The sequence below is a fragment of the Danio aesculapii genome, chromosome 24 (genome assembly GCF_903798145.1).
Source record: "Danio aesculapii chromosome 24, fDanAes4.1, whole genome shotgun sequence".
In the NCBI taxonomy this organism is placed as follows: Eukaryota; Metazoa; Chordata; class Actinopteri; order Cypriniformes; family Danionidae; genus Danio; species Danio aesculapii.
The window spans coordinates 6,248,363-6,262,974 of NC_079458.1; the positions used below are offsets into that span (position 1 = coordinate 6,248,363).

The 14,612-nt window shown below is 35.7% G+C and overlaps 1 protein-coding gene across 1 annotated transcript; it reads left to right on the forward strand.

Moving 5' to 3' along the window:
* The first annotated feature begins 6,448 nt into the window (after window positions 1–6,448).
* Window positions 6,449–7,170, forward strand: gnal2 (guanine nucleotide binding protein (G protein), alpha activating activity polypeptide, olfactory type 2). Its single transcript, XM_056450315.1, has one exon. The coding sequence runs from the start codon at window positions 6,682–6,684 to the stop codon at window positions 7,159–7,161; it is 480 nt and encodes a 159-aa protein (XP_056306290.1). The 5' UTR covers window positions 6,449–6,681; the 3' UTR covers window positions 7,162–7,170.
* The last annotated feature ends 7,442 nt before the right edge of the window (window positions 7,171–14,612 follow it).

Below are 14,612 nucleotides of genomic sequence, written 5' to 3' on the forward strand. Positions count from 1 at the left end.
AGTGCTTTTATATTAAGGCAGAAAACAATACGTAGGCTGTCTGTCTTATTCTAAACACAAAGTTGTTACAAAAAGTTTTCAGAAAATGTTGGCCCTTTAAGGGAGCCAGGTGTTTGATTTGTTTACTTCTGACTGTGCTCCATTCTCTGTCTATCAATTCAAATGCAGAGTCTGATGTGTTTTAAACCTTAAAAAAAGAATCTACAATGATTAAGTAACGTGTGTTCAAATATGTTTGAGGGTTTCTGAAATAAGTCTGTGTTTTAAGTTATATTGTTGTTATCTTGAACTGTGTACTTGAAAGCTACATTGTTAGCTAGTTAGCATCTCCTAACAACTTCTTACATTACGTTTATTTAAGTATATTTATAAAATGGACAACTCAACTTTATTGGTTTTGCCATAATGTTCAGATGTAAACAGTGTAATGTGCCTTTCTGGATATGGAAAACAGATTTTATACACATACTGTAAAAACCATTCAATTCCATTCTCAGTTAGGTAAGATGTGCACAGAAATCATCACAGGGAACCACAAAAAGATGATACATATAGCCAGTGGTGGAAAGAGTACTGAATAATCATTCTCAAGTAAAAGTACCATTGCTTGCCTAAAAATGTAGTGCAGGTAAAGTATCTGTTGTCAAAATTACTCAAAGTATGAGTAAAAAGTAGACCTTTCAAAGTAGCGAGTAGTGAGTATTACATTGTGAGAAGCTGATGCATTTACATGTAATTTGTGCATGTGTGTGTAAACGTAACATTCTGTAGTGCATCTAGTTATTGCCCAGCAGGCACACAACATCATAAGATGTTAATATTAGTTTAGATTTAGGTTGTGACGTCAGGTGACCAAAATTCAATGTCTAGCCAGCGTCTAAGGACATTATATTTGATGTCCAATAACGACGTCAAATGACATTGATATTTGGTTGATTTTAGGTTATGTTAGAAAGTGACCAAAATCCAATGTCGACTGAACATCTTAAACCAACATCATATTGTCATCAAATACTGACATTTATTCATCAGGTATGGCAACCAAAATCCAACATCTGATAGACGTCATAGTGGTAACATCCACACAACATCAAGCTGTTACATCATTAGACATTGATATTTGGTTGGTTTTAGGTTGGATGTTGGACATTAACGTCGGCCTGATGTTGAGTTCTGATGTCAACGCGATTTTCATTTCCAAACAAGACGCAATGTCCACACAACGCTGAGGTACAACATCAAGCTAATGTCATGTTGACGTCTTGTGCCTGCTGGGCGTTTAAGGCTATTTCGATCATCATACAGTAAACATCTGTCATCTTCTCATCAGTGACATGCATCTAAACAGTCTCTGGGTCAATGCATGTAAAGATTTTGAACATCTTGGACACTTTTAATACTTCTAAACAGTTTGTTGCGGTTATAATTCGCCTTGAGGTAATAATAATGTCTTGAGGTAATTCGTTATGAGGCGATTTACCTTCTATGTGTGATTTGATTGGACAGAAATCACAGGACTGATTTTTCTAATTTTCACAGACAAAAAAATTTAAGTAGTGACTGCAGGTTAAAGGAAAGTAGTGGAGTAAAAGTATGTAACACGGAGAGTTACAGAGACAACGTTAGGATCCAAGTGCAGGTTTATTCGGTAGTCAGGCAAGCAAGGGACAACACAGGTGCAAACAGATGAATGAAGGCAAATCCAGAATCGTAGTCACTATAACAGGTGAGAGGTCGGAAGGCAGGCAGTGAACAGGGACAAACAGACAAACTTGGCAAAGGTCAAAACACGGATAAACAAGGCTAAGGAAACCGCATTGAATTGTCACTTTACAGGTAAACAAGACTCGGCAATGTGAATAACTGCGTGTGCTGCTTAAGTAGTGTGGAAATCAGTCCAGAAGCAGCATCAGCTGTGGGAGTCCAATCAGTGGAGATTTGGAGCAGGTGTGTGTGTTTTTCAGATCTGTGTCTCCACCTATGAATTGATATTAGGGATAACAGAAAAGTTTGTTGTCTTGACCATTTTTAAGTAAATAATTTAAATAACATCTTTGGATCAGGGTGGCGCGGTGGCACAGTGGGTAGCAATGTCACCTCACAGCAAGAAGGTCACTGGTTCGAGCCTCGGCTGGGTCAGTTGGCATTTCTGTGTGGAGTTTGCATGTTCTCACCGTATTGGCGTGGGGTGCTCCGGTTTCCCCAGAGTCCGAAGACATGCCCTATAGGTGAATTGGGTAAACTAAATTGGCCGTAGTGTATAAGTGAGAGTGTATGGGTGTTTCCCAGTACTGGGTTGCAGCTGGAAGGGCATCCACTGCATAACACATGCTGGAAAAGTTGGTGGTTCATTCCACTGGGATGACCCCTGATTAATAAATGGTCTAAGCTGAACAGAAAATAAATTAATGTATCTTTGGATCCTTGGTGTTGCCGACTTGCAAATTGAGATTGATGTATGTGCTTTTGTTTGTTTCACAAACATGTTTCTAACCTTATCCAAAGTAAGTGTGTGAGTGTGTGTTTTTTTAGATATGCTTATTTATTTTAATAATTATTTGAAACAAAAATATTTTTGTGTGTGTTTTTGCTGTTCAGTTTTTGTATGCATGGTCAGCATTGTTAGAGTAACACTGCATTGATGGGCAAATGGATTTCATTGCAGTTTTTTTTCATATGATACTGTTATGTTTTTAACATTGACTATCAGGAGTCAATCTATGCCACATTCAGAGTTTATTCAAAGCTAAGTAATATATGGGCGAGATAAATTTGTAGGCAAAATCATTCACCCTCCTTTGAAATTTTAATTATTTTTCAAATATATCCCAGGTGATGTTTAACAGAGCAAGAACTTTGTCACAGTATTTCTTATAACTTTGTTTACTTTTCCTATAATTAACCTAACTTGCCTAGTTTAACCTAGCCTTTAAATTTAAGGGGATTATTAGTATCTTGCACAGTGTTGCCAACTATTTTCAGTGAAAAGTAGCTAAAGCCTGCTCGAAAAGTAGCTAAATGTTGCCAGATGACGGCACGCACTAATTTGCATATCAGTGACGTCATCAAGTAGTATCTGACAAGCGTCAGCCCATCATGTCTCTCTCTGAGGTGCCGTGTATTATATTATATTAAAACATTACATCCAGATGCACTGTATAGGTACTTATTAACATATTACTTTGCGTGAGGACGTCATTGCATAATCGCAACTCAAAACTACATCTTTAATAATGAATGTTTTCTCAAATTGACTGGCCATCTCAGCAAAAACCTTATTTGAAATATGTTTTATTTTTAAATATAACACTGATGATGATCAGTTTGATTCTTTTAAACAATCACAGCTTGTGTACTTACACTTTTTAACTTGTGAAATTAACACATTTGTGAAAGTGACAACAATTATAGCACTTCCCAGCAAGCAATAGCCGTCATTTCACCGGCTAGGTGAAGTGTAGACCCAGCCTGATCTCACGAGAAAACGTAAGTATTTTACGTTTTGACAGTTTAGTGGCTAATTCGTATGAATTCGTATGAGTTCAGTCGTACGAAATGGTATGATTTTAAAAAGGAGGCGTGGCACCTAACCCCGCCCCTAAACCCAACCGTCATTGGAGGATGAGCAAATCGTACTAAATTATACGAATAAGATCGTACGAATTCGTACGAATTAGCCACAAAAAAAAAGTTACGAATTGCCGTGAGATTGTGTTGGTAGACCAGATCTAGCCCGGCTACGTGTAACCCAATTTTAGCCCAAATAACATTAAATTTGGTTGCATGTTGTTTTTCTGCTAAATAAAGCTTGTGATACGTATGATACTTCGTCATGCAAGAAAGGTCAATAACAATTATGAGGTTCCTGCAAGTAATAGACGTAGTTTCAGTTTCTCTGTGAACTATAGACCCAATCTAGTCCTGCTATGTGTAACCCATCTCTAGCCCAAAAACTTAAATTTGCTTAAATTTGTCTTTTTTTTGGCAAAATACCTTGTGATATGTATGATATTCCTTTAAGTAATTAAAGTCAATCGCATATAAGGAGTTTGGGCTTTTAAAAATATATGCTATTTTCATAGTCTGAATTAGCTTGTCATCCGGCCGGCTATTTAAATTACCAACAATTATACATGTTAACAAATATCAGTAAATGAACAGTTATGAAAAACAATCTGAGCTAGCAATTTAACTTGAATGTGATATGTGTGTTGAGTGAAGCCTGCAGCCGCTGCTCTTTTGAGTCACTTTTTAAAAATAGCTAAAAGTAGCCAAATGAAGGTTAAAAATTGCTAAATTTGTTGCTAGGTGCTTTTAAAAAAAAATGTTGCTAGGGTAGTATGAAAAGTTTAGTAAATCTAAAACAAAATAGCTAGTTGGCAACACTGATCTTGCAAAATAACGAGTAAAAATCTGTTTTAAAAAGGATCTTCTGTCTATTAAAAATCAGTTGCATACTATTTTGCGGAGGCTTAATGAATTTGACAGGAAAACTTCAAATATTGTGAGATTTGATAAGTGATATTTATAGTATAAATGCTTACTTAAATGCATAAATCAGGTTATTTATTTTAAAATTATTACTACAGGTTTGGAACAATATGAGGATCAGTGCTGACAGGTTTAATTGTTTTGCTTTGAATGGAGTTTATTTATTTTTTATTGGATATGTGATTGTGATATATGTTGATATGTTATATATGATATGTTTGTTGATATGTTATATATGTTCGTAATTATGCTATATACCATGGGTGTCAAACTCAGTTCCTGGAGGGCCGCAGCCCAGCAGAGTTTAGGTCCAGCCCTGCTTCAACATTACCTGTAGATTTCTAAAGCTGCGGTCACACTGGACTTTTCTCCCCATAGATTACCATTCTATGCCATTCTATGCAAGCAAATGTGTCAAATGTGTCAAACCGTAAACGCAAGCTAGTGCGACACGTTTTGCAGTTCGCTGTGGTGCAGAGTTCAAGCTTGGTGAACTCTGATCTGCGAAATTGCATCACGTTACTGTGTGAAACCAATCAAAGATCAAAACATGACCTCTCTGTACAGAAATTTTAAATATAGACCAATCACTTGCTTTTTTTAATGTCTAATCATCTTGTTTAATCCCACCCCTTTTCGCAGCACTGTACAACAGAATTTCACAAGCTCAAACTCTAGAGTGACCAAGGTATAAGCCTGAAGGACTCAATTTGTTTGATCAGGTGTGTTTCATTAGGGTTAATACTAAACTGTGCAGAGCTGTGGCCCCAAGTAAAGTACTTTTCTCCCAATCGACTTCCATTCATACGCAAGCAAACGCGGCAGACGAGAAACGCAAGCTCGTGTGACAAGTTTTGCAGTTCGCTGCATTGGAAAGTTCAAGCTTGGTGAACACTGACCAGCGAAATCGCATCACTTGACTGCGTAAGATCAATCGAAGATCAAAACATGACCTCTCTGTACAGAAATTTAAAACATGGACCAATCGCTTGCTTTTTTAATGTCTAATCATCTTGTTTAATCCCGCCCCTCTTTGCAGCGCAGTACAACAGAATTTCACATTCTCAAACTCTAGAGTGACCGCAGCATTATATGTGTAAGATGATATTTCAATGTTCGACACCTGTGCTATATACACTGCCGGTGTTGTTTATTAATTTAACCTTTTTGTTTCATAAATAAAAAACCTATTCATATCTGCTGATTTCTTTAATTTTGTTATACATTTTCTGTTGTATATTGTTCTTTGCTGCTAAAACAATAAAATACATTTGTCTGAAGAATTTATATGCTTTCTATTTTAAAGAACAGTTAGGAATACTGATTAATTTTAGTAACACTATACAATAATTATATTTGACATACCATTAATGTGTATGCAGTATAAGGTTGTGAATTATAACACCACAGTACAGTAATTAACTGTAAGCAGTTTCCAGTTAATTACTACTACTGCTCTGTTACAGTAATTAACTCTGCTCTCTGTAACCAAACCATGACAGTACCTAACCACTTACTAACTGTATTCCACAGTAAAAAAAAAAGCCCAGTAAGGTCTAACAGTGTTGACCGCTTGATGTGTGTGCACCGCTGTGTGCAATGTGGGTTTATAACCCCTCCGAGGATAGTGGGGCTCGCAGGAATTGTTATTTTAAGGGCTGAAAAGTTTGGGAACTCCTGTCCTTGCCGATCAAATAATGGTTAAAATCACACTACTATAGTGACTCGCTTTTGTTTTATAATTATAATGTATTATATTGCTTAATTCTTCAAAAAACTTAAGATGTCTGATTAAAAGCTCTCAGAAGTTTGAGCCTCAATGCTCAAACAGTCTAGACTACAGTCTATCCAGAGCCCCCCTTCAATCACCCAAAACCAGACCCAGATGACCGCACACGAGTCCAGCGCTTTTGCATGGCTGGGCTTTTGGTTTCTTTACGGTAAGGTGGACCTGCACTGTCAGCACAGGCAGAAGTCAGGTGATCCACCGACTATTACGCGTAGGTTGGACCGTAAGAAAATTCAAAAATGACATTTTGTAAATACAAGAGCGTCAATTCGGCGTTCCGCAAGGCTGGAAAATGCACCGCGCGACACGGGCTCATCTTATGATGCGCTAAAATCCCCGGGGAATCGAGCGTTTGTTGTGTATTTATGATCAAATATCATCCGTGAGCGCCTGGCCGCATCATGGGGCTGTGTTACAGTCTGCGTCCCCGCTTGTTCGGGAACCTCAGCGGATCCATTTCCAACGCCAACTCGGAGTCAGATCACCAGCCTCCGGATGCCGGGATGATGATGATGCCGTCGTGCGTCCGGGGCTCCAGGCAGCGCGACGAGGACTCTGGGGGAAACGATGGGAAAACATCACCCACCTCCCCTTTGCGCACCGGGGACGCCGGGAAGGTCCCAGCCGGGGAGCTCCGCCGTGGAGACGCGGACCGAGCGCTCATCCAGAACGGCGGAGGAGGAGGCGGTAAGAGGAGGCTCCCGCTGCTCCAGACGCCCAGCAGCGCCCAAAAACACAAGAACTGGGACAAGCTGGTGGTGGTCGAGGAGAAGGAGGCCGAGAAAGAGGCCAAGAAAGTCAGCAAGAACATCGACAGGGCCTTGAAGGAGCTCAAGCGGGAATATAAACAGACGCACCGGCTGCTCCTGCTGGGTGAGTGAGACCGTCGGAAACACCGTGTGTTTGCTTTCTTTATGGTCTTTTTTTACCTTCTTCTTCATTTGTGATTGAAAATGTGTGGGCATTTTTGACGCCATGCTAGGATGTACAGTATGCTAGCACTGTGTACCTGAAACATGCACATGATGTGGATTGATGTTATTGCACTTTTAGATAATTCTAATCATTTTATTGATCGAATGTTGTTATTTTAATGTCTTTAATGATGGATGATAATCTAAAACCAATATTATTTTGACACTTAATATTATTATGTCATGTTTACAAACAGATTTTCAGATTAAGTATACAGTAAATCATGTATAAAAAATCTGTAATACTGCATTTATTAACATGCATGATAGTATTTATTACAGTAGCCTATTTTTCATCTTTGTTAACGTTAGTTGATAGTTATTCGCTATTCAAGTTCACCCACAGTTCATTAACTAATGCTAACAAGTATATATTTGGATTTTAATATTGCATTAGTAAATGTTGTACACTAGTCTATAATCATTAGTAGACTATGATTAATAAATGCTGTACTAGTACTGTTCATTAGTTAATGCCAGTCAAAACATTAACTAACAACAACTAATGAAACCTTGTTAAGTGTGACCTAAAAGTCAGACATAATATACATATACACAAGTATAATTGGTAAATAGTATAATGCGTAACTAATAATTAAATAAAAGAAAATGCATTGCTGTGTGTATTGCAATATTAGTAAATTTAATTTTTAAATTTCTGTTCAGGCTTCACAAAAACACTTTTTTACTGTACATTATTTCATCTGTCTGTTTAGTTTAGTTTATAGCTCACAGTTTATATCTTTCATTTTTTACAGTGTTTTCTTAACAAGCAAGTTATTTAATTATCTCTAACATGTTGGGCTCTTAAAAAGGTTGGGAATTTAAAAATAATGAATAGAGAATTAAATGCGATTATCAGGCTTTAGACAGGTCATGAGATGATAAAAGTAAGGTATCATCAGAACATAAAACTGAGCTCATATAGTCTGTAAGTCAGAACATGATTCTTTGATAAGATACTTGTAGATACTGGTATACAAGTCATAGTAAAAGTATTATTACTTTGACCTCAGGGACACAGACAACTCACACATTTTTTTCTGATCTTTCAGTTTAATTCTGGAAACCCGCTGAACTACCCATGAAAACATACACACACACACACACACCTTTGATTTGAAAACAGAGCACAGAAACACACTGAAAATACTGAGTTTGAGTGTCTAATCTGACTCTATATCAGTGATTTTTAATGTTAAACTAAAATAATAATCATAAACATTATATTATATGAACTAAAATTAATGATGAAATCAATATAAAAAAGTATTATTATTATTATTATTATTATTATTATTATTATTATTATTATTAATTGATTGCATGCAGTTGTTTTAATTTTTTATTTAAAGTTGTACTGAAATCAATAGTGTTAAACTGAATCAAATATATAAGTAATAATAACACTAAAGGGGTAGTGTTGTTAAATAAAAAACATAATTAAAGATATTGATAATTAAGCAGTAGTCTGTGTTTTTGTGCTGGTATCTTTGGTTTAGCCCTGTAATCGAGACATAAATATGACACTAAAACTATTAATTTGATTCATTAATTTAAACGATTCTTTCAGAACAGCTAGTTCATTTAGCACATCTTTATGAAAGAATCAGTGAATTATTGACTCAGATCGTTTGTTGGAAAAAAACAAACAGAGCTGTTCAGGAATTAAACTCAGAGATGCAGAAATATTCTGCTTCGGTTTGTTTAGTTTCGCAGAAAGAGGAAAAAACAGACAACATTGAGTCTGTAATGTTATTCACTCAGCATTCGCTTGTTTGTTGAAAAGTAAAATCAATATCACTGTTGTGATTGAGCTCATATACTGATATTTATGAAAACAACAACACAATGTGATAGTGCTGACCTGTGTGTGTGTGTAAGATAATATTTTAATCCTTTTTATTAGTCTTTTATATAACAATACAATTTCAATATCGATAGTAAGGTAAAATGTAAGATATTGTCTCTTATTAATGCAAATCCCAATCTACAGATGTCGCTACTTAAAAACGTTTCCTCTGCCGCCATTCTTAACGCCGCCGTGGAGATATCTACGTGCGCCAGCAACTTTTGGCCTCTGGGTGGCGCTTTAACCATAAATTTTTAGCTTTGCCTTTTCACAAAGGCAAATACGGTACTGTATGTGAACCGTAGCCTACCTTATGGGATGTGATGTGTTCTATTAAAATATAATTTAGTTTGTTTGTTTTAGTTTGCTTAGTAAGAAACACGCTTTTACACTATACTGCTTGTTTTAGAAAAGATACAATAAGTATAAAAGCAAATATAAGAATTAGGTTGTTTAGCCTTTATAATGCCCTATTAAATTGTGTCGGGTGAAAAGAATGTTTCAATTTCTTTGACCATCATTGCGATGTTATTACCTCAAATCTTAAACGTGCGCACACTGATAAGATATGAAAACCGCGGCACAGCACACGCTACAAAATAATATTAAGGCTATCGAGCCGATGGAGCACATCATCTGATTGCAGTATAACTTGCTTTATCAATATTTATTATTTATTATAGACTAGGTTAAAAATATATTACCATCTGCCACTACATGCAAAACACTCTCATGCACTCAAAATAAGTTCCTAAAAATCACGTCCTTTCTCCATTAGAGTGGTAGCGGTACAAGGTGCGGCGGTAATGACCATATTAAAGTATCACCTAGTATGTATATATATATATATATATATATATACACACACACTAGGTGATACTTTAATATGGTCATTACCGCCGAGCCTTGTACCGCCACTGCTCTAAATATATATTTATATATATATATATATATCTAACAGTCTAACAGTCAGTCTTTGGATCTTTGAACCTATTATTTGTTCTCAGGTGTATTTTTTTATTTTTTGGGAAAAAACGCTAAGATAAATTTCCTAATTTATGACCGTAATATTAAACTGATCTGCATGTTTGTCTGATTGCTTTTCTTCATTGGAGCATTTGTTTAAAAGAAGGAAAAATAAAGAATGCTCTCTTAACTGTGCCAATATGTTTTATTTTTTTGGTTTGTTTTGCAAAATTACATACCCTACATATTTAACCGCAAAGATTTCTCTATCGAGCTTAGGCTGCTTTTTCTTTCAAATGCATCTTATGTGCCCTTAAAGTTGTGTTTTATAAGATATAGCTTAGTAAATGTTTTATTGCATATGTATGGCCTTTTATGTGTTTTTAATAATCATAACATTATTCTGTGTAAAGCAACGGATTCAAAAGCGGCATAATTACACAATTTATTTACTTGAAATATTTGTTAAACAGATTTTATCAAAACAGCATGTTAAAACTAAAAAGAATAAAGTGTGAAGGCTTAAGTTGATAGGAAATAAAATAAATTATCTTTAATTTCATTAGCCAATGTGAAAAGTAACATATTCCCAAAGCGTATTTAATTAATGTAACTTTTAATAAGATTTGTATGCTTATTATGAAATGTAAATAGCGAAACTTCTGCTATAGCCCAGCTTTCACAGTAATAAATGTTAATGTTAACATTAAGAGAAAGCCAGTATAGATACAGATTCAGATACAGACGTGTTACTGCATCGTAATAAAATTTTTGGGGAAAGCAGTAATGCAACAAATTACATTTTTAATTTGTGTAATTTGATTACAGTTACTAAAGTCAATGTAATTGCTTTACTTGCATTACAAATATAGTTTTTAGAAGAAAAAAAGCTATTTTAATCAAGTTCCCCGCTGCAACATCAGTTAATAAGCATGCGCTTTTAAATTGCTGGAGAACGCAAGCTGAAATAGTGATGGATTGGGAAATACAGACTTTGATTTCATTGAGCGTAAAAACAAAATATTTCTGTGAAATGTCCAGTCTCTAAAGAACTGTCGACAGCTTTTAACTCTACCAGCAACTTGTTCAAGCACTAGAACAGAAAGCATTTTACAACAATACTCGTCACTAAGGAGGACATCGGTGGCCAAAAACACAGTGGACCAACTCAGCCTAAACAGGCTAAATTCAATTTTTGTGCAGGACCAAGAGCGAAGGTCACTTCTGAATGTGAAGAGAAGCCTAGCTGCTTATGTGGCTGTTCACATATCACGTCTTTTGCACACGCAAGTTCGTTATTTCCAATGAAGGCTCGCAGCTTGCAAGCACATTCGGAGCGCATATTGCACATGCTCTCATTTTCCAGGCGCACCAGTTGAAAACCGCAAGTCATGTGACTAGAACTGACCGATCAGCTTCATGCTTTGTATGAAATATACTTATTATGGTAGACTAATTACCTCAGACAAACACAGAACACTCAAACACTGCAGTGCTTTTTCATACTATGGATGGCAGTGGTTACAGGAATCCCGTTTTCTTCATGTCTTCTTTTGAGTAAAAAAAAAACAAGTTTGGAACAAGTGAATGATGAGAGAGTTTTAAGCTTTGGGTAACCTAAGTCTTAAGTCTTTTAAATGTATATCAAGCCGCTGTGATCAACCCATGATGTTTCTCAGTGAATATTAAATTACTGAAAGAGCTTTTTTATAGGTATATTTTATATATTTTAAAAATAACTTCAAAGTAAAGTAGATAATAATCTGATTACTTTTTACATTAAGCAATTGGTAATGTAATCAGATTACAATTTTCCAGTAGTAGTCAGTAATTTGTAATCTATTACTTTTTTAAAGTAACTTACCCAACACTGTGTGTGCATATGAATGGAAGTCTATAGGGCGAAAAGTCCAGTATGAACGCAGCTTTGTTTGTCGTCCACCTGCACCTGTGATCGGATTGTTGAAATCGCATATTAATAACATTAGCAGGTACAAACAGCATGCACATGATCTCTCTCTATCTACCTGTTATTGCTGATTCAGTGGAGGGACTACAAAATCTAACATGTCGAAACGGACAAAAATTCAGACATATTTTGCGCTGCAAAGAGCAAAACTAGTTTAAACTTAGGCCTACCCTAGCAAATGTCCATGAAATAAGTGGGATAATCAACAACTTGCTGTGTGTTAAATGATTTTAATTTAAGTCCTTTTATCAGCATGGACCACGCCACACTTTGAGCTAGACTTTAATGTAGGGATGTAGGGATAAAAGGAATGGTAAGGGAACAGTGGGATCAGGCGTCCTAAGATGATGCCCAGAGACTCAGAGTGGGGGTACCGTCTCTGTAAAATTTTAGTAGTGTGATTGGACCCCCCCCCGATTCAACCTAGGAGGGAAGAGAGGGTTAAAAGGAAAGCAAGGAAATAGAGGGAGAGAGTGTGGGTTCGAGAGAACTAGAAGAACAGTGCGAGAGGGCTGGTCTGCCTTAAATAAATTTTAGGGAGTAGGTGGTTGGTTAAGAAGGCAAGGTGAGGCGTGGTTCAGCTGCCGAACCTTTGTTAGTTACCTCCATTTAATGTACGGCAAGCCCTTGATTATCTCTCTTTATATATATATATATATATATATATATATATATATATATATATATATATATAAGATGTCAGTAACTTGAAGTCAGAATTATGTTTGACTAGATATATTTCAAGATAGTAGTATTCAGCTTAAAGTGACATTTAAATACTTAACTAAGTTAATTAGGGTAATTAGGCAAATCATTGTATAATAAAGGTTTGTTCTGTGGACAGTCGAAAAAATATAGCTTAATGGGACTAATAATACCTTAAATTGTTTTTTTTAATTAAAAACTGCTTTTATTCTATCCAAAATAAAACAAATAAGACTTTCTCCAGAAGAAAAAAATATTGTAGGAAATACTGTGAAAAATTCCTTGCTCTGTTAAACATCATTTGGGAAATATTTAAAAAAGAAAACAAATCAGAAGGGGGGCTAATAAGTCTGACTTCAACTGTAAATACGTATATAATGTAATATATCAGATAAATATAAAAATAAAAGTCCATACAGGGTATTTTTACAACAAATTTCGAACTAACACAGACGATACATATTTCACAGAAAAAATAAAATAACAAAACACATGACAATAGTAATTATAATACAATTAAACTAATTCAAAATATTCATTTGGACTTTTGTTGTATCTCCATCTTTAGTGACACAAAAATATCAGCTCTTTACTGATGTTTTCTTCATCTAGAGTACATTTTTCCTGATTCTGTGTGTTGCTTAGTGATGTTTGGACTGAAAGTGTTTGTGGAGACGTGTTTCTAAGGCCTTAAGAGAATAAGACTAATGATATTAGATGTCCTGTCAATATTAATTCCATTTATTTATTGTCATTTGTTGCTAATAACAAGATGGACCCGCTAATTTAGCCTTACTCTTATATGAAAGAGAGAGAGCTTTGTTAATCTGACCTTAGTGATCCAGCAATGATTTAGAAGCTATTTATAAGAAGCGAGCAAATTTGCGAGTTTGACAGGTGCATCTGAAAACTGACATAGTTGTCCAAAGTGGCTTTTAAAATAATTACGCTTTCATATTTCCCTGTTACAGCTGTATCACGAAAAGTCTGATTTTAGACCTGTGTCAATTGTATTTTCCATGAAGGATAATTAAATTTCCTTGGCTGCACATAGTTGTTTTCAGAAATTGATAATAAGCAATAGAAATGGAGAGAACAGAGTTGTGGCTTGTAAATTAACTGTAATGGAGGATCTTGCAGAGTTATCATAAAGCTTTATGGTACAGTTATTTTTAGTTCACATCCTTGGGAATGTCTTTGTACACGTTGTACTGTAACTATACTATAATATCTGATTTAGCAAGAAGCAGATAACACTGGGGTTATGTCGTAAACTGAAACTAAAACCATAAAACTTAAACCACCTTTGTTGCCTGAAAGTAGTCTTGGATGAAATAAAAAAAATAAACTTAGAAATATATTATGTGTACCCTGATGTTGTTTGGTCTAAGATGAATAGGGGCTTTAAAATATGATATCAATAAGCTTTCTATTAATTTATGTTGTTTCCCTGTAAATTGGAATATGTCCAGTTAAATTTTTTTTAAACAATTATTTATAAATAAAATAAATACAAGTCACAAGGCAGCAACTCATAGACATGGTCAAGACGATCTGCTGCAGGTCAAACCGAGCATCAGAATGGGGAAGAAAGGTGATTTAAGTGACTTTGAGCGTGGCATGGTTGTTGGTGCCAGACGGGCTGGTCTAAGTATTTCAGAAACTGCTGATCTACTGGGACTTTCACGCACAATGACCTCTAGGGTTTGCAGAGAATGGTCTGAAAAAGAGAAAATATCCAACGAGTGGCAGTTCTGTGGGCGCAAATGCTTTGTTTATGCCAGAGGTCAGAGGAGAATGGCCAGACTGGTTCCAGCTGATAGAAAGGCAACAATAACTCAAATGACCACTCGTTACAACCGAGGT

What these genes read in the sequence shown, in the direction of transcription:
- gnal2 (XM_056450315.1), top strand. Translation starts at nt 6,682, where the DNA reads ATGGGGCTGTGTTACAGTCTGCGTCCCCGCTTGTTCGGGAACCTCAGC.